Here is a 23,105-nt window from a genome sequence, read left to right on the forward strand (position 1 = left end):
CTTCAATCCCAGTACTAGGAAGGCAGAAGCAGGTGAATCTCTGAGTCGGATGGCAGCCTGTCTATAAGAGCTAGTTCCAGGACAGGCTCCAAAGCTACAGTTTAAAACTGTATATAAGTTTTAAACAAACATTTAATAGGGTACTACTGAGAGACCCCCTAGAAGGTACTCATAGATAGAAAACTGGGCCAAACTCAGCCTCCTCCCCCCCCCCCCCCCCCCCCGCCATGGATTCCCAGATTCTGGCCCAGTAGAGAACCATTCTTGCTTGTGTTCATGTATTCAGCATTCCTCACAGAGTCGTCACACTACGGCCCAGCATTCTCCCTACATAATAAACCTGAAGACTGAAAAGAGAGGAACGAGGAGCAAAGAGGGATTTGCAGCCACCTGGGGCTGGCGCTCTGCAATTGGATGCTTCTAAGGGCCAATCGTGCTTGTGCTTTTTGTCCTGCTTAGAACCAGGGCGCCTGGACTAGCTTTGTTTTTTGGTTTTTGGAAGAGTCTTGCTGGAAATCGCTGGAGGCCTTTTCTACGGCTGCAGTGGGGCAGTGGGAGGGAGAACGGAAGTTGAAACCGCAGCCTGAACAATCAATCACAACATGCGTGGAACTGGAGCCCTCGGGTGGGAGAGCTTGGGGAAAATGGGATTTTCTTCTGTGTGTCTATTGTCCCCTCTTGTTTAAAAGTACATTTAAAATATTGTACAGTTGTCGCGAGACATGGAAATATACATTTGGGAGTTGATTTTTTTTTTAAATAGATACCAAATGTTGCCATAATACTCCTAAAGAAAGCAGGCTTCCTTTCTAAAGGGCGCCCTGTGGCTTTTGCTTCCCCTCACCAGCAGTGTGTCTTCAATGGGCCCTTCCACTACCGTCCTACACCTGAGCCGGGACAACGAGCTAGTGGACATTCGCTGTGAAATGGAAATCTGAACTGCCATATTCCAGCTTTTAAAATGGATGTGAGGATGCAGTTTTGAATCAAGACTCAGTTGTGTTTGTAGCCCAGGAAAGCTATGAATTCTGAAATATGTGTACTATAAATCTATAAGTGTTTTCATACATTAAATTTATATAGCATATATACACACATATATTCTATGGGCTCTATAGATGGCTCAACAGACAAAGGCATTGCCACCATGTCAGACTCTCTGAGTTTGGTCCCCAAGACCCACGCAGCGGAAGGAGAAAACCAACAACACTGAGTTGTCCTCTGGACTCTATGTGCATGCCATGGTACACAGGTGTTAAGACACATGTAAATGAATGTAATTCGAATTTTCCAGTCTATCTGTTCTGTGTGTTAGACAGCCCTGGATGCTGAGGAAAGGACTGGTAGTCTTATATGCAGCTTTTATTCTGTCTTAAAAGAGGAGTCAGGAAACTATCTTCATCCTGAGAAAGCTAACCCCCCCCCCCCCCAAGTAAGCAGCCTCATGAGTTGAGGGCAGAGATTCTAGCTAATCTGCTTTGCCATCTCCATTTTCTTAATGCTGTGATAGGCTGCTATTCAGGAATTAATGTTTGACACAAAATGACCATCAATGAGAGGATGAGCGGAGCCAAGAACACCGAGGCCATCGGCTAAAGGAGAATCTGGGGCCAGGACATTTGGCAAGTTTTCTTAAGTACTTAATAAGCAAAGCTTTTATTTGGATGATCAGTTGATCGGGCTGTAAAATCCACCACATCTCTGGAAACCAGGTCAGTCTGCTCTTACAGGCTAAGGAATTGAGGCAGAAATGCACGGGACTGGCTTGCTGACAAGCTAGTGGCAGGAGAAGATTCTATGGCTAAAAAGAAAAGCTGGAAGGGACCCCGGGTCTCATCAGGTCCCACTGCTGCTAGCCACGTAGCTATCCTGTAGCTTTCTGCTTCCAGGTCCTTTACGGCGTCAGTGACTGTGGGTCCAAATGACAGGTTGGTGGTTGGGAATTTTGCTCTTTGGATTAGACAAAGCTGTATAAGCACTGAGGTTGCTTTGAAAAGCAAGTGAGTTTAGAGAGGCCAGGCCCACCCAGCACTCAGGGATCCAAGATACAAAAGAGTCAGGCTTCCTTGCCAGCTGCAAGCAGCAAGGCCATCCAAGATCAGCGGGTTTTATGAAATCTGGGAGAGTAATGTGTGCCGTTCACTTCTGTCACTAATGTCTGCTGAGACATAGGATGTGTGGTCATCAAGATGAGGTCTGCTGGGCCCTCGGGGCCCTCCTGGCCACGTGACCTGGGAGATGGGTTAGAAGAAAGCATTTCCTAGGAGAATTCTCCAGGAAGAATTTGGCCAATGGAAGGGAACCTTTGGAGGAGGCTGATCACATTGGAGACAGTGAGCCTACGTGTGCACGTGCGTATGTGAATGAATCCTGCCACAGATGCTGCGGTTCCCTAGAAACAGAGGGTGGGAGAGCACAGAGCTGCAGACACCCTGTTAGGATCTCTCATTTATTTCCGGGCTTCTTTCAGCACCATGCTGGGAGGGAAGCCCGGGAGAGGCTCACCCACACAACTAGGCTTGTCAGTGAGGACTTAGTCTGGTCTGCAGAACTCCACAGCGCTCACAGCCCTAAAATAACTCTGATCTTTTTGTGTGCAGTAACATCAAGGAAGTCTCAACCATTCTATGAACATCCACAGAGACACCCGGAAGCCACTTCTATTCCCAAACATGTGCCCTCTTTGTCTAACACATGGACATTAAGCCAGCTCATGATCCCCTCTGGCTTCCAGTGATTGAGAAGGAAGTTCCCCATAGAAGCTAGGAGAGCAATTAGGAGGCTGTTGCAAGGAAGACTTTGATCAGTTGGTGGCAGTAGAGGTAGTGAGAAGTAGCTGGGTTCTGGTTGTATTTCCAGAGTGGAACCAATGAGACTTCAAGACAGATTGGATGTGGGAGGTAAGCAAGAGTCAGCAATGACTTGAAGGTTTTTGATCTAAGCAAACAGAAAGATGGAGTTCACGCACTGAACTGGAGAAGGATGGCAGATAAACAATTTATGGAAGAAGACAAGGAGTTAAATTCTGAATGGACTGTGGTATAAAGAGAGAGAGAGGGAGAGAGAGAGAGAGAAAGAGAGAGAGAGAGAGAGAGAGAGAGAGAGAGAGAGAGAGAATGCCAGGTGCGGGGCTACACACCTTTGATCCCAGGCAGAGGCAGGTGGGTCTTTGTGAATTCAGTGTCAGCCTGGAATCCATAGCAAGTTCAGGAGCAGTCAGGGACACACAGTGAGACCCTATCTTAATGAGGGTGGGGTGGGGAGTATATTTATGTTTCAAATCCCATAAAGTAGGACTCTTTCAAATGATGAGACAAAGGATCCAGAGCCCCTGAAGCAAAATAATAATAATCCATTCTGATGAGTGGATGTAGAGTCCAGGAAGCTGAAAGGTTACACTGACCTCTCTGGATGGTCCTCTAAGGAGGCCCAGGTGGGATGAAGCCGCAGGGCGGCGCAGGCATGAAGCACAAGTGGTTAGAGGTCACGCTATAGTGCTAGTGTGACGTGTGCAGAATTCGGATTGATGAACTCAAACCAAATCGACAAAATGACAGCAGATCAGATCTGTGGCATGACAGCAGATCACATAATAAAGCTGGAGTTTTGTATGACATACATTTATACAATACAATAATCTTATTGTAACATAATATGATCAAAAGCAGCAGACTGAACGAAAAACTTAACAGATTCTCAGAAATGAAAACTTTTCCACTGCTGAGCTGTGAATTACTCCTATATTTGTTTTAGCTGTGACGGAGCTCAATGGTAGGGACTGGAGAGACGACTCAGTGGTTGAGAGCATATACTGCTCACTGCAGTCCAGAGGCCCCAGGTTCAACTCCCAGCACCCACATGGTTCACCACTGTCTGTTACTCCAGTTCCAGGGAATCTGATGCCTCTTCCTGTCCGGACATACAACTGGTGCACAGACATACATACAGGCAAAACATCCATACCCATAAATTTAAACAGAACTAAGTTACTACTCAGTGTTAGCCTTTGCACCAACTCATGATGTGTCTTATAAAGTGTGCCCTGTGATGTTTTAAGGGAAGTTTCCTTCTAGCCTAGCCATAGCTTGCCCAGATACATCCCAGATACAACCTTGAACCGTGTTTCCAAATTCAGTAACTCTCAAAGTCCCCTAGCTCAGAGGCCAATGTTTGAGCTGGTGAATGCCACAGCTCCTGGGTCTACTAGACCACAAGAGTGACGATACAGGATTAAACAAGACCTACAGATGTTTGTTTGCATGTCCTGAGTCTACTGGAGAACAGAAAAATTGAGAAAGTCCTTGTCTCATGTTTCTAGTTGATGAATATGAAAAAAAAGAGATTGTTTATAATCCCTGACACCCCCAACACTTTGTTTTCTGACTGCTAGTCACCTAGTCTAGACTTTCAACTCTTCATATGTGCAACATAAGTCATGTCATAGTAATTAAGTGTGTAATATTTAAATCTCCTGTGCCGGGTTCTCCAGCAGATAGGGCTGAGGCAGAGTGGCTCCAGCCGACCTCTCCCTGGGGCTGAGCAGGATGGTGAGAGTTGACAATCCAGACCTCCCCCACTGGCCACTGAGGAGAAACACACACTGAGCTGGGAGTCTGTCAAAGCAGGAGCTCACTTGATTGCCTCAGGACAGGAACTTATATAGGGCTGAGCTAGTGGGCTGGAGTCTTGGGGTGGGGTGAGGTGGAGTGAGGAATAAGGGCCAATAATATCCTGCCACGCCAGTGGTGACTAGACGGAGGCGGGTCTAGGTCAGACTGTGCTGAGTCACTCCTCTCCAAACTCAAGTTAGGCTCAGGAAGTTACACTGGGTCTCATCAAACTCAAGTTAGGCTCAGGAAGTTACACTGGGTCTCATCAAACTCAAGTTAGGCTCAGGAAGTTACACTGGGTCTCATCAAACTCAAGTTAGGCTCAGGAAGTTACACTGGGTCTCATCAAACTCAAGTTAGGCTCAGGAAGTTACACTGGGTCTCATCAAACTCAAGTTAGGCTCAGGAAGTTACACGGGGCCTCATGAGGCCCAACCCTCCTGGCATTATGAAATCTTCTGCATGTTTGTAGATGAGGGAAGACTTTCAGCTTTGTAGACTTCATCATTTAGTTCAATAGAAAAATAAAATGACATGGTGGCGGAATGCCTCCCAACGCAGCAAAGACAGACGGTCCCCAGACAAGCCATTACCTACTGAATTGGAGCTGATTGGCATTTATATGGCTTCACAGGTGTTTGTTCACTCAGCCAAACTAAACAGGTTAATCATCTCCTATTCATGTTTTTCTTTTCTGAGAAACCCTCGGTAAAACTTCTCCAGAAAAAAAATACCAAAAAAAAAAAAAAAAAAAACACGTCTGGGTCCATGGCATGTTTATCTGGACAAGGGGTTTACACCAGGGCTTGAGACGTGAACACTAGAGAATGCCTATTTCCTCAAAAATAACTAGACAGGGCTCCTCTTCACTAAGTCAGAAAGGAGGAGAATTCCAAATTCTGTGACATACTGGATTGTGCAAATGAGACCAAATTAGGGCATTCAAACCAGGTAGGTGCCGAGCTGAGCGGGGCTGCGAAGCTATTGTCAGTGATGTAGACAAACAGATGTTTAGCTATGAGGTCCTGGCAGGCAAGCCGTGAGAGGGCCGCCATCGTGGGCATGGCTTATGTGTAGGCGCTTGTGGGAGGCTAATGGAAAAGGGTCTCAAGCCCCGGTCTTACAGAAGCTCAGACATCAGTGATGCACAGAATAAGCCTGATTGTCCCCTTAGATTAAAATCCCACCCTGAGCCTCTGCCGGTGCCGACTTTGTCTAGGACCCCAGTTATGTGCATGTACCACTGACTTCGTTTTGCCCCCTCCTAAAAACGACCCTAACTTCATGCCCTGTTTTTAATCTCGGCTGCCTCTTGTTTCAGTCAAGTAAAGAAAGAAAAGCAATGTGTGCGTCTAACAATTAGTGTATGTGAAGAAACCCAGCCCCCTCTGCAAACAGTAGTCTCCCTTACAGCTCAGTTCTGCGAGCCCCACACTGTTCCCCTGGGTACCGGCTGCAGCTTACATACGCTGGCCTCCCCTAACAGCCTCAACTTCACCCACCAAGCCCTCATTCTTCCCTGGCGTCATCTGTGTGCCAATTTTCAGCCTTCCTTTCAAAGTCCCAGTTATAAAAGCAAGAGATACAAGAATTTGGGTTCAAGAAATTAAAAGCCAGGAGGGCTGCGGAGATGGCTCAGCAGTTCTGAGCACTTGTTGCTCTTGCAGAGGACCGGGGTTCAGTTTCCAGCACTTACATGGTCGGCTCACAACTCTCCATAGTGCCAGCTCTGAGGAATCAGATGCCTTTCTTTGTTCTCCATGGGCATGAGGTACACACGTGATACACACACATACATACATGTAGACAAAGCATTCATATTTATAAAATAAAACTTTTGAGACATTTTTGGTGTTTTGTTTGTTTGTTTTGAGACAGGATTTCTCTGTGTAACAGCCCTAGCTGTCCTGAAACTTGCTTTGCAGACCAGGCTGGTCTTGAAATCACAGAGATCTGCCTGCTTCTGTTTCCCAAGTCCTGGGATCAAAGGCATGCACCATGATGTCTGGCATATAAGTTTTTTATTTTTTAAGAGAAGCATATTGACACATGCCTGCAATCCCAGCACAGGATAGAGGCAAGAAAGTAAGGAGTTCAAGGGCAACATAGCAAGTTCAAGGCCAGCTTGGGCTACAATAGGTCCTATCTCAAAACATAAAAAATAAAGCAAACCAGGGTTTGGTTATTTTTAAATGCATGTAAATAAACCATAAGTTTCTTGGAAGGCGCACAGTGACTTCTCCCCAGTGACCGGGGCTGCCGTGGGGATTATCCTCAGAAGAAGCATTGCTCTGGCATGCCTTCAACACGGGTGCAATGGGTCACAGCTATGCCACTTTTCCTATTTCCACCTAGGATTGTGAAGATGTCCAGCCCAAATCTGAACATTGTGACCTTACTGGGCAGCTGTCTGACTTACAGTAGTGCTTACCTTTTTGGAATTCAAGATACTTCTGTGGGGAATTCAATGGAAGCACTCATTCAGGTAGGTGACATTTTGAAATTTTGTTTCGGATACCATGTTAGATTTTGCTAACATTTCATGATCATGGCTCTTTCTGTGAGTGGTAGATATGTATCCATGTTATAGTTATGTATCCGTGTTATAGTTACACATTCATGTTATAGTTATGTATCCATGCTGTAATTATGTATCTGTGTTACAGTTATGTATCCATGTTATAGTTGTGTATCTGTGTTATAGCTATGTGTCCGTGTTATGGGCACATTCAGTGAGGCCCACTTTCTAACCCCTGTCCTCTATGGACCTAAGATGTTGAAGACGAAGGAAGGTTCCACTGTGACTCTTGCTTCTGTCCTTGTTTGCCCTCAGATGAGACTGTCCATGCTGTGCATTGGGACTTCCCTTGTGTTTGGTCCTATTCTGGGGAAGAGCTGGCGACTCTACAAGGTGTTCACCCAGAGGGTCCCCGACAAGAGAGTGGTGAGCTGGACAGTCGGTACACAATGCTGGGTGGCAGCGGGAGCTCCATGGAGGCTCAGAGCTGGGGAAATTAGTGCTGATCTCTAGGATAACTATAGGAGGGCTGGAATTCTTGCTGCTCACTTCAGTCCTTAGAGTGATGTGGCTCCGTAAAGCCCCAGACTTCTAGGACTGCGAGTGAGCACGCCGGGAACTAGATCTGGGAACGTGGGCTGCTTTAAGTACACCAGGCTCCACGGGAACCTGTGAGCTGGCCAGGACCTGGCACAGTGGGAGTGAAAACAAGATGCCCAGAGACTGGCTCTTGGCACAGACAGGAGCTGTAAGTGAAAGAGGGAGTGTAGAAAGGCTACAGCTAGGAGCAGAACGATTCCTCTCCCCAGGGCGCAGGTCTTTCCCATACAGGCAATGTTCTGCCCTGAGAAGGGCATAGCTGAAGCAGTGAGCAAGAAAAGGGACTCAGCAGGAAGAATTGACTGTGCAAGCCCTGCAGCAGCTAGGTCACCCGCATGTCCCTGACATCCAGCATTTATTATAACCATACTCCCCCATTTTATCAGATTCCCTGATATGACTGCCCAGACCACGAGTCTCTTTGGCTAGAGACTCCCCAGACTTTATATATAATCCTGTCAGACTGCTTCTCTGTAATTATAGGATGTTAAAAACCAAACATTATCGAATCATGGTGGTTACTTAGCAAAAGTTTGGCTGTAAGCACACAGATGCAGAAAGCTGGCTAAAAGGACGGAGTTCATCCCTCTTGATACGGTTTTTCAAAACTAGTTTTGTTTTTTTTTTTTGGGGGGGGGCAGAATTGACACACAAGAAATACAATATTAAAAGTATGACAAGATACTTACCTGGCAGGGGAACACCATGATCAGGAGGTGGTTTTTCCAGAGAGAAGCTCACACACTTAGGAAACTCGGCTGCATAATTTGTGGTAGTGAGAGACTGTATTAGTTCTCTCCCCTGAATAAAAAGTGTGGTATTATGTCAACCCATGAAACGTATTCCTGCAAACTCCACCATCCCCAGATGCTCAAAATCCTCTGTCCTTTGTTACATAGTCACATTGTTACATTGTCACATTGTTACATTTGTCACATTGCTACATTTGTCACACTGTTACATTGTCACATTGTTACATTGTCTCTCCCTATCCTGAGGACGCCACTGTTTTGGTTTCTGGCATTAAAGATTAGTTTTCCCTTTCCAGGGTTTTCCATCAGTGGAATCATGGGCTGGAGAAATAGTTGAACAATTAGCACAGTTGGGTTCTCGGCACCCATGTTGGGTATGCGCACATACCTACACAAAAGTGCACACATGTGTTTAATTTAAAACTAAAAACCAATCTTTAAAAAAAACAAGCTTTATATTTATTTTATGTGTGTGAGTGCTTTGCCTACACGTATGTATGTGTACCATGTGTGTGCCTGTGACCAAGGAGGTAAGACTCGGCATCAGATCCCGCAGAACCGGAGTTACAGATGGCTGTGAGCCACCACGTGTGTGCTGGGAACCAAATGTAGATCCTCTGCGAGCACTCTTAACCACTGAGCCATCTCTCCAGCAGCTCCAAACAAAGCATTGAAGAGAAACAAAAGTTCAAAGTCATCCTTAGCCACATAGTAAGGACACATGAGACCCTATCTCAAAAATAAATAAGTAAATGAAAATAAAATTTTGCTCCTGGTGACGTATTTCAGTGGGAAGGCTGCCTGCTGTCAACCATGCAGTGGGTATCTTATTTAATCTGGTTTGTTTTATTCATGTCATTATTTTGAATATAATTACTCCTCCACATTGCTGTGTACAGCGGTAGTTTATCTGTTTGCCCATTGATGGACTTTGGGTTGTTTCCAGTTTGGGACTAATACGGATAAAGATGGTGTGAACATTCATGTCCTCATATTTGCAGATACATGCTTCCATTTTCTTTGCTCAAAACCTGAGAGGAGAATGGTTGGAGCATACAGCCAGTGTGTATTTAACTTTGTTCTGCACGTTTTTGTTTTTGTTTTTGAGATGAGGTCTCACTGGGTAGCCTTAGCTTGTGCGTAACTCACTATGAATTCAAGGTTGGTCTTGAATTTACAGAGATCTGCCTGCCTCTGCTTTCTGAGTACCGGAATTACAGATGTGTGCCCCACTCCAGTGCCAACTTATTCTTCGTAGTTCATGCTTTGGTTATTAAATATAAGAAATATTTGCGGGGCTGGAGAGATGGCTCCGAGGTTAAGAGAACTGACTGCTGTTCCGGAGGTCCTGAGTTCAATTCCCAGCAACCACATCATGGCTCACATCTGTCTATAATGAGATCTGGTGCCCAGAACACTATATACATAATAAATAAATTTTTTAAAAAAGAAATATTTGCCTAATCGGTGTCATCAAAATTTTTATTTTTTCTCCTGAGTTTACTTCTAGAAATTTTAGAGTTTTTTTAAAAATATGTGTGTGCGTGTGTGTGTGTGTGTGTGTGTGTGTGTGTGTGCGCGCGTGTGCATGTGTGTGACAGAATGGGCACTCTTGCCACAGCATATGTATGGTTCTTTCCTTTCACCATTTGGGACCGGGGGATCAGCTCGGGTCGTCAGGCTTGCTGACGAGCAGTTTTACCTGTTGAGCCATTTCACCAGCTCTCAAACACGTTTTTAAAGTGGTTTGCCAATCTGTGTAAAAATCACGTTAGGATTATGATGGGAAATGCTTTGAATCTAAGATTAAACTATTGAGAATTGATTTCTTAACAATGATGGTTTTTAATCTATAACTCCTGTACATGTCTCCACCTATTTAGGTTTTTATTAATTTTTCTCAGCAATATTGTGCATTTCTCAGTATAAGCTTTCACATATTTTTCCAGATTTCTTACCCTTTAAGTTGTTAGATGTTGCACGTTTTATTGTTTTGTAAACTATACTTTTATATTGATTTTTGCTCAGATGCAGACAGACAGATGGGTTTTGGTGCTGACTGTGTATGTCTCAACCTTGCTAAATTCCATAAGAGTTCTAGCAGTTTCATTTTTAAGACGGTCTCATAATATAGTCCAAGTTGACCTCTGTCATCTAGGCTGGCCTTGGGTTCATGGTGATCTTCCTGTCTCAGCTTCCAAAATGCCAGACTACAGTCATTCTAACATGTGCAGACTTATAGAAACTTTATTATTATTATTATTATTATTATTATTATTATTATTATTATTATTATTATTATTATTATTATTGGTTTTTTGAGACAGGGTTTCTCTGTAGCTTTAGAGCCTGTCCTGGAACTCGCTCTGTAGACCAGGCTGGCCTCGAACTCACAGAGATCCACCTGCCTCTGCCTCCCGAGTGCTGGGATTATAGGTGTGCGCCACCACCGCCCGGCTCTTCCAGCAACTCTTTAATAGACTCATTAGATTCTCTGCATTGTTGTCACATCACCCATAAGTAAAGAGCTCTTTTCTGAGAGAACTGGAAAAAGCAATAGTACAACTTCAAAATGAGGTGACGAGTAAAATATTCTTCAATTGTTGTTATTTTATATAAATAGGTGTGCCTTGACCACATGTATATCTGTGCACCATGTGCATGCAGTGCCCAAGGTGGCCAGAACAGGGCATCAGATCCCTTGGAACTGGAGTTGCAGATATTTATGATGCTCCACATAGATGCTGGAAACTGGGCCTCTTCTGGTGCTCTTAAAGGATGAGCCCTCTTTCTGGCTCCTTTCAATTATTCTTGACTTATGGGGAAGCCCTTCCATACTAAGCATGGATTGAGTGTGTGGCTTATCCCAGTAGTCCTTGGGAAGCAAGAGGCAGGAATTTGGTGAGTTTGAGGCCAGCCAAAGCAAGACCCTATCTCAAAAACAAAACAAAACAAAAAGAATCATCATGTGCATGCATGAAGATGTCATAATGAGTTGCATTATCATGTATAATTAATGTCTACTAATAAAAATATTTTAAAGAACAAACAAAGCATGGATGTTGGCTGCAGTTTCATAGACTCTAGGTTTTTGTTTCCCCCCTTAGGTTCCTGATATTTTTTTTTTATCAATATTGGTGTTGGGTTTTGTCTAACAAATTTCCTTGTCTATTAAAGTTGTCATATTATTTTCTTGTTTGATGTGCTCATAAGATGGATTGCGTTAAAATGATAGGGTGCCCAAACAAACTTGTATTCCTGGATAAGCTCAAGTTAGTCATACACTGTTATATGCTTTGTGTTTGGTAGACTTCCTCTTTCTAAAAATTTTATTTGGATTTGCACACTTATGCTTTCAGCAGCCATTGCTTTGCAGTTTTCTTTTCTTATAGTGCATCCACTTGCCTAGTTTGGGTATCAGGGTAATCCTGACGTTGTGGAATGAACTGGTATCCATCCTTCCTCTTTGGTTTCTAGAGAGCTTTGTAGACGGTGGTAAAATTGCTGTGTACTTCTCACCACGCAGCAGGGTCCTTCCGTTTCTTCTCATCCCAATCTGTGTGCTATTGCTTTCATTTTAACATGTACTATAAACCCCACTCCGTTGTCATAATTTTTATTAAACAGTTATCTCATAAAGGAATTTAGGAAAATAAATCACATATTTTCCTACATAGTTGGCATTTCCAGTGCTCTTAATAGCCAGTACACATTTTGTGTTTCTTTTTTGAGATGAGGTCTCACTATGTAGCCTTAATTGGCCTGCCACTCACAGAGCTCCCCCTGCCTCTGCCTCCCAAGTGCTGGAAATAAAGAAGTGTATAACCACCCTCAGCCTTATATCCTCATTTTCATTTGGTATCGTTCCCTCTTGATATGAAGGATTAAAAACATTCTAGTGTGAGCGTAGAAGTGCTGAACTCTTTCAGCTTCATAGGGCTGAAGATGTCTTTATTTTGACTGTATTTCCAAAAGATATATTGCCACTTGTTTGTTGTGTAGTGTTGGGGGTGGAGCACAGAGTCACTCACACTAGGCAGTGGATCTACCGCTAGCTGCATCCCAACCTTTGAATGTTTCCTTTTGTTTCCGTACTTGGATGAAGATGCTCTCTCCCAGTGTCTTCTCACTTGACCTTATATGGTGAGGTCTGACTCCTGATCTTTGCTCCTCCATACAGAGTTTGTCTTTTTCCCTAATTGCTAGCAGTGGTTTCTCTTGTGAGCAATTTGATTAAGCAAAGTTTATCTTGCTCTTGCGAACATTATAGCTGGCTTGGTTCTTTCTTTTGGTGGTTGTCAAGAACATGGATCTACCACATCCATTACCCTGTAGAAAACTGAACTCCAAATAGATCAAGGACCTCAACATTAGACCAAATACCCTGAACGTGGTAGAAAAGAAAGTGGGAATAGGCTTGAACTCACTGGCACAGGTAAAGCCTTTCTGAACAAACAGCATAGGCATTAAGACCAACAATTAATAAAAGGGACCTTGTGAAACTAAAAACTTCTGTACAGAAAGGACACCATCATTTGGACAAAGCAGAAGCCTACAGAATGGAAAAGTCTTTACCAATTAGATAGTCATCTAGGACATATGAAGAACTAAACATAATAAATCAAAACAGTGCTATACATCTTTTTATTAAGTTGTCATAAATAGTTTAAGATTTATTGTCATAAAAAACATTCTCGCGGCCGGGCGGTGGTGGCACACGCCTTTAATCCCAGCACTCGGGAGACAGAGGCAGGCGGATCTCTGAGTTCGAGGCCAGCCTGGTCTACAAGAGCTAGATCCAGGACAGGCTCTAGAAACTACAGGGAAACCCTGTCTCTAAAAACCAAAAAAAAAAAAATTCTCGCTTCATAAAAAAAGTCCAAGATGAGCACCTGTCTCTGCCGCTCATGCTGAGCCTTAGTGCAGTGCGAAAGGGAAATGGACTTGTCAGGAACCTGCTTACAGGACGCATGCAGAGAGGAGAGATGTGAGCAGCCTTGAAGTAGCAGTGACCGCAACTGCTTAATATGGAAAAAGGGATCCCGGTGACTGCTTGGACAGATGATAGTGGGATTTTAACTCTGTGCAGAAATGAAGAGCCCAGGTGTCGAGAAGCCTTAGTGACGATCTGAATTCAATCTCTAAAACCCATGTGATGGAAGGAGAGAACCAACTTCCACAAGCTGGCTTTTGACCTCTGAGTGTATGAACATGCACATATAACACAATACATGAATACATTTTTTTTTAAAAAGAGCTCTTGGGGCCAGCGACCTAGGCTGGAAAAGGCCTGAGGCGGCAAACTCCATGGGAGGGAACTGAGCCAGCAACATAGGCCTGAGCAGGTCTGAGATGGCAAGCTCCATGGGAGCAGGAGCAGATCCAGACCAGGGGCATTTGCAAGGCAGGACTGAGCCAGCAACCTGGGCCAGAGCAGACCTTAGACAGCGACCTCCACAGGAGCAGGTACAGGGGAGCAACTGCCAAGCAAGTGGGGCAGAGCCAGAGACCACTGCAGCCGTCTAGGTGTGAATCTGCAACCTCCAAGGAACTAGGCCTGAGCCAGGACCTCTGTGGGTCTAGGCATGAGTATGAGACCTCTGAGGGAGTAGATCAGAGCCAGAGACCTTTGCAGGATCAACACAGGCTAACAAATTGGATACAAAACCAGAATCCATAGTTCTGCTGCATACAAGAAACACACCTCAATATCAAAGATAAAAATTGCCTCAGAGTAAAGGGTTGAGAAAAAAATTTCCAGTTAAATATGCCTAAGAAACATGCTGGTGAAGCTATCCTAATATCTAACAAAATAGACTTCAAACTAAAAACAATCCAAAGAGACAAAGAAGGACATTTCATATTAGTTATAGGAAAAATCCATCACGAGGAAATCTCAATACTGAACATCTATGCCCCAAATAAAAGGGCACCCTCATATGTGAAAGAAACATTTCTAAAGCTTGAATCACACATTAAACCCCACACACTTATAGTGGGAGACTTCAACAGTCCACTATCACCACTGAATAGGTCAGTCTGACAAAAAATTAACAGAGAAATAAGGGAACCAACAGATGTTATGACTCAAATGGACTTAACAGACATTTATACAATATTCCATCCAAACAGAAAAAAATATGTCTTCTTCTCAGGACCTCATGGAACCTTCTCAAAAATGGTCCACATACTCTGTAACAAAGCAAACCTCAATAGATACAAAAAAATTGGAATAACCCCATGGCTTAAAACTAGAATTCAACAGCAATACTAATTCCAGAAAGCTCACAAACACATGGAAATTAAACAATGCTCACCTGAATCATCAATGGGTCAAGGAAGAAATAAAAGGAGAAATTAAAGACTTCCTAATATTCAATGAAAATGACCACACAACATAGCCAAATTTATGGGACACAATGGAAGCAGTGTTATGAGGAAAATTCATAGTATTTAGTCCCACACTAATGAATTGACAGAAGATATGAAAACTTTAGAACAAAACGAAGCAAACTCACCAAGAGAACTAGACGGCAGGAAATCAAATTGAAAGCTGAAATCAACAAAATAGAATCAAAGAAAATGATACAAAAATAAATAAGACAAAGAGTTGGTTCTTCAAGAAAATCAACAAAATAGATAAAACCTATCCAAACTAACCAAAAGGCAGAGAGAGAATATCCAAATTAACAAAATCAGAAATGAAAAGAGGTCATAACAACAGACACGGAGGAAATCCAGAGAATCATCAGGTCATATTGTGAAAACCTGTACTTCACAAAATTGGAAAATTTAAAGGAAATGGACAAATTTCTGGATAAATATCACTTACCAAAATTAAATCAAGACCAGATAAGCAAATTAAACAGATCTATAACTGCTGAAGAATAGAAACAGTCATCAAAAGTCTCCCAACCAAAAAAAAAAGCCCAGGACCAGATGGTTTCGGTTCAGAAAATTCTACACAATTTTCAAAGAAGAACTAATACTAATACTCCTCAAATTGTTCCACACAATAGAAACAGAAGGAACATTGCCAAACTCTTTTTATGAGGCTAAAATTACCCTAATACCCAAACCACAGAAAGACATTACTAAGAAAGAGAATTACAGACCAATCTCACTCAAGAACATTGATGCAAAAATACTCAATAAAATACTGGCAAATCAAATCCAAGAACACATCAGAACCATCATCCACCATGATAGTTCATTCTAAAGTCAGATTCATCCCAGAGATGCAGGGATGGTTCAACATATGAAAATCTGTCAATGTAATTCACCATATAAACAAACTGAAAAATACAAACCACATGATCATCTCATTAGATGCTGAAAAGGCTTTCAACAAAATACAACATCCCTCATGATAAAGGTCTTGGAGAGAGTAGAGATACAAGGAACAAACCTAAGCATAATAAAGGCAATATACAGCAAGCCAACAGCCAACATCAAACTAAATGGAGAGAAACTCAAGGCAATCCCACTGAAATCAGGAACAAGACCAGGTTGTCCACTCTGTCCATATCTGTTCAATATAGTTCCTGAGGTCCTACCTAGAGCAATAAGACAACAAAAGGAGATCAAGGGGATATAAATCAAAAAAAGAATAAGTCAAACTCTATTTGCAGATGATACGATAGTTTACATAAGCAACCCCAAAAATTCTACTAAGGAACTTCTACAACTCATAAACACTTTTAGTAATGTAGCAGGAAAAAGATTAACTCAAAAACATCAGTAGCCCTCCTGTACACAGATTATAAATGGGCTGAGAAAGAAATCAGAGAAACATCACCCTTCACAACAGCCACAAATAACACAAACTATCTCTGGATAACTCTAACCAAAGAAATGCAAGACTTGTATGACAAGAACTTCAAATCTTTGAAGAAAGAAATTGAAGAAAACACCAGAAAGTGGAAAGATCTCCCATGTTCTTGGGTAGGTAAAATTAACATACTAAAAATGGCAATCTTACCAAAAGCAATCTACAGATTCAATGTAATGCCCATCAAAATCCCAGCAAAATTCTTCACAGACCTCCAAAGAATGGTACTCAATTTCATATGGAAAAGCAAAAACAAAAAACAAAAAAAAAAACAGGGATAGCCAAAACAATCCTGTACAATAAAGGAACTTCTGGAGGCATCACAATCCCTGACTTCAAACTCTGCCACAGAGCTACAATACCGAAAATAGTCTGGTATTGGCATAAAAACAGACAGGCATAAAAAAAAAATATCAAAGACCTGGATATTAATCCACAACCTTCAAATACCTGATATTTGACAAAGAAGCAAAAAATATAAAATGGAAAAAAGAAAGCATATTTAACAAATTGTGCTGGCATAACTGGATATCAACATGTAGAAGAATGAAAATAGATCCATATCTATCACCATGCACAAAATTCAAGTCCAAATGCATCAAAGACCTCAACATAAAGTTAGCCATCACACTGAACTTATAGCAGAGAAAGTGGGAAGTATACTTGAACGCATTGGCACAGGAGACCACTTCCTAAATATAACCCCAGCAGCACAGACACTGAGAAAAACAATTAATAAATGGGACCTCCTGAAACTGAAAAGCTGTAAAGCAAAGGACACAGTCAACAAGACAAAACGACAGCCTACAGAATGGGAAAAGATCTTCACCAACCCTACATCGAACAGAGGACTGATCTCCAAAACATACAAAGAACTCTAGAAACTGGTCATCAAAAGAATAAATAAACGGAGTAGAGACATAACAGAGAACTCTCAACAGAGGAATCTAAAATGGCTGAAAGACACTTAAGGAAATGTTCAATATCCTTAGCCATCAGAGAAATGCAAATCAAAACAATTCTGAGATTCAGTCTTACACCTGTAAGAATGGCCAAGATCAAAAACACTGATGACAACTTATGCTGGAGAGGTTGTGGGGTAAAGGGGACACTTCTGCATTGCTGGTGGGAGTGCAAGCTGGTACAGTCCCTTTAGATATCAGTGTGGCGATTTCTCAGAAAATTAGGAAACAACCTTCCTCAAGACCCAGCAATACCACTTTTGGGTATATATTCAGAGAATGCTTAACTGTGCCACAAGTACATGTGCTCAACTATGTTCATAGCAGCATTGTTTGTCATAGCCAAAACCTGGAAACAACCTAAATACTCCTCGACCAAAGAATAGATAAGGAAAAAATGGTACATTTACACAATGGAATTCTACACCGCAGAAAAGAATAATGCCATCTTGAAATTTGCAGGCAAATGGATGGAGCTAGAAAACATATTGAGTAAATTGGGAGCATGGGGACCATGGAAGAGAGCTGAAGGGGAGCAGAGAGGCAGGGAGGTGAGCAGAGAAAAATGTAGTGCTCAGTAAAAGTCAATAAATAAAAAAACATTCTCTTCATACTAGTCAAATTATAGAGAAAATACAAATAATTCCTTCATTTTTCAATCCCATACCTGAGTAAATGGCGAAGTCTGGTAGTAAAACCTCTCCATTTCTCTACATGCTCATAGAGATACATCAAGAAATAAAAGTGAACTTCCTTTATAAGACCCATGGAAACCTTTGCCAGAAAAGTTAGAACGTCAAAATATTAAACCAGCTGAGTGGTGGCGCATGCCTTTAATCCCAGCACTCGGGAGGCAGAGGCAGGTAGAGCTCTGAGTTTGGGTCCAGCTTGGTCCACTGGGCAAGTTCCAGGACAGCCAGGGCAAAAATAAACTATCTTGAAAAACAAAAACAAAATAAACAAACAAAATGTTAAGCAAATGGAAATGTTTAATGGTAACAGTAACAGTAACTGAATATACTTACAGGGGAGGCATTCGGTCTTACAGCCTCATCATGAACCAGGCTAGTGGTGGTGGCATTGATGGCTGTCAACTATAGCCCACAGCTCAGAGTACAGGGCACACTCTAGCAACCGTGTTAAATACAGCCAGCAATAGAGGAGACATTTTGACCATGACTCTTTTGCAGATTATCAAAGACCTGCAGTTGCTGGGGTTGGTGGCAGTCCTGGTGGTGGCTGATGTCATCCTGCTTGTCACGTGGGTGCTGACTGATCCCATCCAGTGCCTCCAGATACTTGGTGTGAGCATGAAGGTGAGGGCCTTCTAACTCTTCATCTGGGCTGGGTTCTGTGCTGGTCACCAGCTCAACAGCACTCCCTGAACAGCTGTCCTGCAAAGACGTCAGGAGCCGTGGTTGCCCTGAGCACCCTGTCACTTGTCGGCAGGCTGTGCTGCCACCCACGGTGCTCCTCATGCCCCCGATCTTCTCGTGGGTGTCCTCCCAGGTGTCAGTGCATGGGGAATCTGCCTGACAACTCTCTCGGCTTGCAGTCACTGATGAGAACCTCCGGCTCTAGGGAGTTGCCGTCCGCTTCCTGTTGAGAGATACAGGTGATGTCTTGAGGCTGTCTCTGTAATCCTTCAGCTTCAGCCCAAATCACACCCTGCACCAGTCAAGCTCCCGGGGGAAGGCTGCATAACCTAAGTCTCCTTTCCCACAGCGGGGTAAGGAGGAGGTAACAAGATCACCTTCTTCACTGAGCTCAAGTGAAGATTAGGAGAAAGAGTTCAGATACAGGGCTGAGTGGAATCAATACTGCAAGGGTCAGTGAATAAGGAGTGAACTGTGAATAATGGTTCACGATGTGAAATACTCTTGTAATTCTGCCGAGGTGCTGTCTGAAGCCACCGTGGTAGCAAAGCCCACACCCTCGGCTAAGCCCCAAAGTGGCCCAGTGTCTCTAGCCACCCACCTTACTCTCCCTTCCCTCTTGCTCAGGCACTCTGGTTTAGGTTCTAACAGAACATGAACTTTTCTACATTTTTCTCCCATTTTTACGTACTGAGCAGGGAAATTCTCTGCTGGAGAGGAGTTCATACCCCCTGGAAGTTCACAGAGCCCTGCTGTGTGGTCCCAGGAATTTAATGCCCTTGGTTCTGCCCCTGTGTCCCTCACAGGTGACAGGGAGAGATGTGTCCTGCTCTTTGACCAACACACACGCCTGTGCTTCGCGGTACTCCGATGTCTGGATTGCTCTGGTTTGGGGATACAAGGTTGGTACCACAACTCCACAGGTTACAGGCCGTCTCCAATAAGATGGGTTTGAAAAGAGAATGGCGAATTAATGAGATTTATTCATGGATAGAGATGACAGAGAATGGTGAGCTCAGAGCCAGCCTGGGCTCATGCGGAAGTCCCAAACTGTGAACCTTTTATTTCTTCACCATTTACATTTGGAGGGGCAATTTTGCAACCCCTCATGGGCCTTCTTTCAGTCTACCAACAAATCACTGGGATCAGTTTCTCTCATATTATGATCTGTTTTTCTGTTTGGGGTGAGTTTCTCAGGGAGGAAGTTTGTTTGTTTATTGAGGGTCCTCATTGGCTGTGTAAGCCAGGCTGTCCTTGAACTCACAATGTGACTCACCATAACTGACTTAGGAGTGCTTCTTTTTTCTTTTCTTAAAGAATCCAGGAAGCAAACAGCCATCACTCGCTTGTATCCTGGAAATGGTTAGGAACTGAGCCTCTGAATGCTACCAAATGGCACTGAACTCTGTCCTTGCCCCTTCCTAGATGAACCCCAGCCTCATCTAACCCCTGGGAGCCATAACTCCCCTCAAGCAGGGACAATGATACAGCCCCTTTAGAGCCGCTTTCACACGCTTAGAGTTTCCAGCCACCCCTGCCCTTAGTGAGGGCTGCAGAACTTCCCATCTTATTATTCTTGTTCTTCCTCTGGCTCTGGACACTTCTGAAGCACTCGGTCATCTCAGTTCTTGGGTTCTGGAGCTTGTCCTCCACTTCACCCCTCCACCCCACGCCCTGTCTTCGTACGCCTCCTCCATTATTTCCCGTGCGTTCCCATGGCACTTCTTTTCACTACGGCGGTGCCTGTAGGGTATGAGAAAAGGAATAGCACCTCAGCGGACCTCCTGGGGGCACCTGCCAGCAAGGAGCTCCTGAGGAGGCCTGACCCCCCCCCCACAAGCTTGCTAATAAAAGGTAGATGACCATCAAGGATCAGGTGTGACACCCTCAAATAGCAGTCATGGGCGCTGTGGCTTTTACTCATACCTGTTTCCCTTTTTAGCAAGAATATTAATGAAATTAATATTCCCTTATTATGGAATTAAACTGTTTTTGTGAAAATCATATCTAACATTTCAGAATCACAGGATTGATTTTATTTACCTTTGGTAAAGCTAGTCATGACGTAAGTGCTGAGTGGCACTCAGTGGTACCAGTTACCCAGGGTCATCAGTGAAGATCCGATGGTGACTGGGTTTGACCCTGCACCCCCATTTGGTAGAACCAAAGCTTCCAAGGTTACTCCTAAGAGCCATGCCTGCAGTTGGAGTTGGCCAGGTCATGTGATTTCAGAGTCAACAGGACACCTGGCCTGACTTTCCTTCTCCCAAATCCCCTTGCTTCTCGGCCTCACCTCACACCCAATGGCATCTACACATTCCGGTTCTGAACAAGGGCTTGGCTGGTCTCCTTTCCTCTCCCTACCAGCCAAGCCCTCCATTCTGCTATTGTTGTCCTCCTGATGTTATCACTCTTGTTGTTTTGAGTCAGGGTCTCAATGTGTGGCCCAAACTGGTCTCAGACTCACAGCAATCCTGCTGCCTCAGCCTCAGCCTCAGCCTCAGCCTCAGCCTCATTAGTGCTGGGATGCCCAGTTACCCATCATGCCTGGTTGTGAATGTCCTTGGTCGCAATGGTTTGTAGCATAGTGCTCTGAGCAAGTCAGAAAGACCAGTGCATACAGAATCTGTACACCGAGGATGGCCAATGAAAACTTTGACATCCAGATGTGCGCAGCTGCCTCTGGGGAAACAGCACCTTCAGGAACCATGCCATTTTCTCCCTAGTACAAGTGAGAACCGGGAGGACAGATTTATGCTTGTGAATAGAGAGAGAGCTGGGCCCCAGTTCCTGGTGATAGAGGCGGGAAATGTCACAAAGAAGTTCAGATGTAGCGCCCACTGCCTGTGCCTCCCCCCCTTCTTGCTGGGGTCCCAGACTGCCTTTGTTCTCCTCTTTTCCCATCTTTCTCCTCCCAAGAACCCCTGCTGCACAGAGCACCGGTAACCTATGGAGTTCCTTTGTGTGGAACAGAAAACCCGTGTTCTTGCAGGCAGAGGCAGACCTGCAGGTGCAGAGCCTGGCAGGCAGATGGTGCCTTTGAGTACCCTGGGAAATCAAATAACAACCCCTCCCTCTGCACTGCCCTGCTGCTGTAGCACAGGACTGGAGAAGGGGACCGCAGGTCCCTTCTGGTTCCCACATGCCATTCAGCCTCGCTCACTGCACGCCCCCCCTCCTCGACATAAACAACAGCAGGAGCCGGCTCCCCTGCCTTCCGCGTGCCCACTGCCGGTCTGTGGAACTCCTAGGCACCTCCACTAGGTTCTGTGCCTTCTCCCCGAAGAACGTTGTATTATCTGATAGCTTGTTCGCCAGCCTCGGATAATCTTATTCTTAGTGAAGGACCGGAAGTGGCTTTCAGAACCCATAGGTAGAAGGACTTATCTCCTGGTTTCTAGGGACGTCTCTTAGTGTGAGCTCAAATCAAATCTTTAGGCAGATGTGATTAGCCCGATGTTGCCGATGAGGACATGAGGACACTGGCCCCAACCGTGCTTCTCTGACCTGTGGTTCCTGCTCCTCCTGCAGGGGCTGCTGCTGCTGTATGGTGCTTACCTGGCTGGCCTGACCAACCATGTCAGCTCTCCTCCGGTGAACCAATCCTTAACCATCATGGTCGGAGTCAACCTCCTGCTGCTCACCGCGGGCCTGATTTTCGTGCTCACCAGATATTTGCACTCCTGGCCTAATCTAGTCTTTGGATTCACATCTGGAGGGATCTTCGTTTGCACAACCACTGTGAACTGCTGTGTGTTCCTTCCCCAGGTACGCACGAGTGCTTTGCAGGGTTCTTCACGGGCGCGATGGGTCACTTGCTTTCCCTGCAGTCATGATGGTCAGAAGAAGGCCTACAGCCCCTCCGTACCTCTTCAATGCTTAGGAAAAGACAGCTCTGTTCCCGAGTGACGCCAAAGAGGGCTACCAATGCTGGGGAGTCTGTTCCTCGAGGTGACCGCACCCCTGCTTCCCACCCAGCTCCCACTCTGCGTTGAAACTTACTGTGTAGCTCAGAAAGACTTTTCTTTTCTAATTTGGGATTTGGGATTGCAGGTTCGTAGAGAATTTTCTGTTAGAACTTCAAGATGTAGAATGGTTTTCCTAGCCAAGTGTGGTGGTGCACCCTGGTAACCCCTGGGGGAGAAGGAGGCAGACGAGCTGTCTGGTCACCCTCAGATACACAGTGAGCTTATCTCCTCTCTCTCTCTCTCTCTTCTCTCTCTCTCCTCTCTCTCTCTCTCTCTCTCTCTCTCTCTCTCTCTCTGGAAACACAGAGTATCTTCTTTATGAAAGGGAGAGATTAGCCGGGTGGGTGGTGGTAGCACACGCTTAATCCCAGCACTCGGAAGGCAGAGGCAGGCAGATCTCTGTGAGTTCAAGGCCAGCTGGTCTATGGGCAGGTTTGAGGATACAGGATATCCAGAGCTGCACAGAGAAACCCTGTCTTGAAACACAG

The 23,105-nt window shown here is 44.4% G+C and overlaps 1 protein-coding gene and 1 pseudogene across 2 annotated transcripts in view; both read left to right on the forward strand.

Annotated features, from left to right (window-relative positions):
• The window catches only part of Gpr156 (G protein-coupled receptor 156), a 60,087-nt gene that overhangs the window by 26,459 nt on the left and 10,523 nt on the right, over window positions 1-23,105 (forward strand). The window contains exons 3-7 of one of the 2 annotated variants that reach the window (XM_038346831.1): window positions 6,966-7,095; window positions 7,444-7,554; window positions 18,464-18,589; window positions 19,456-19,551; window positions 22,181-22,417. In XM_038346831.1, the coding sequence (XP_038202759.1) occupies window positions 6,966-7,095; window positions 7,444-7,554; window positions 18,464-18,589; window positions 19,456-19,551; window positions 22,181-22,417 (700 nt within the window). The remainder of the gene's footprint in view (window positions 1-6,965; window positions 7,096-7,443; window positions 7,555-18,463; window positions 18,590-19,455; window positions 19,552-22,180; window positions 22,418-23,105) is intronic. The other variant, XM_038346832.1, reaches the window with a different exon arrangement.
• On the forward strand, window positions 8,410-8,532 carry LOC119825856 (annotated as a pseudogene).

The sequence above is a fragment of the Arvicola amphibius genome, chromosome 10 (genome assembly GCF_903992535.2).
Source record: "Arvicola amphibius chromosome 10, mArvAmp1.2, whole genome shotgun sequence".
Taxonomy (NCBI): Eukaryota; Metazoa; Chordata; class Mammalia; order Rodentia; family Cricetidae; genus Arvicola; species Arvicola amphibius.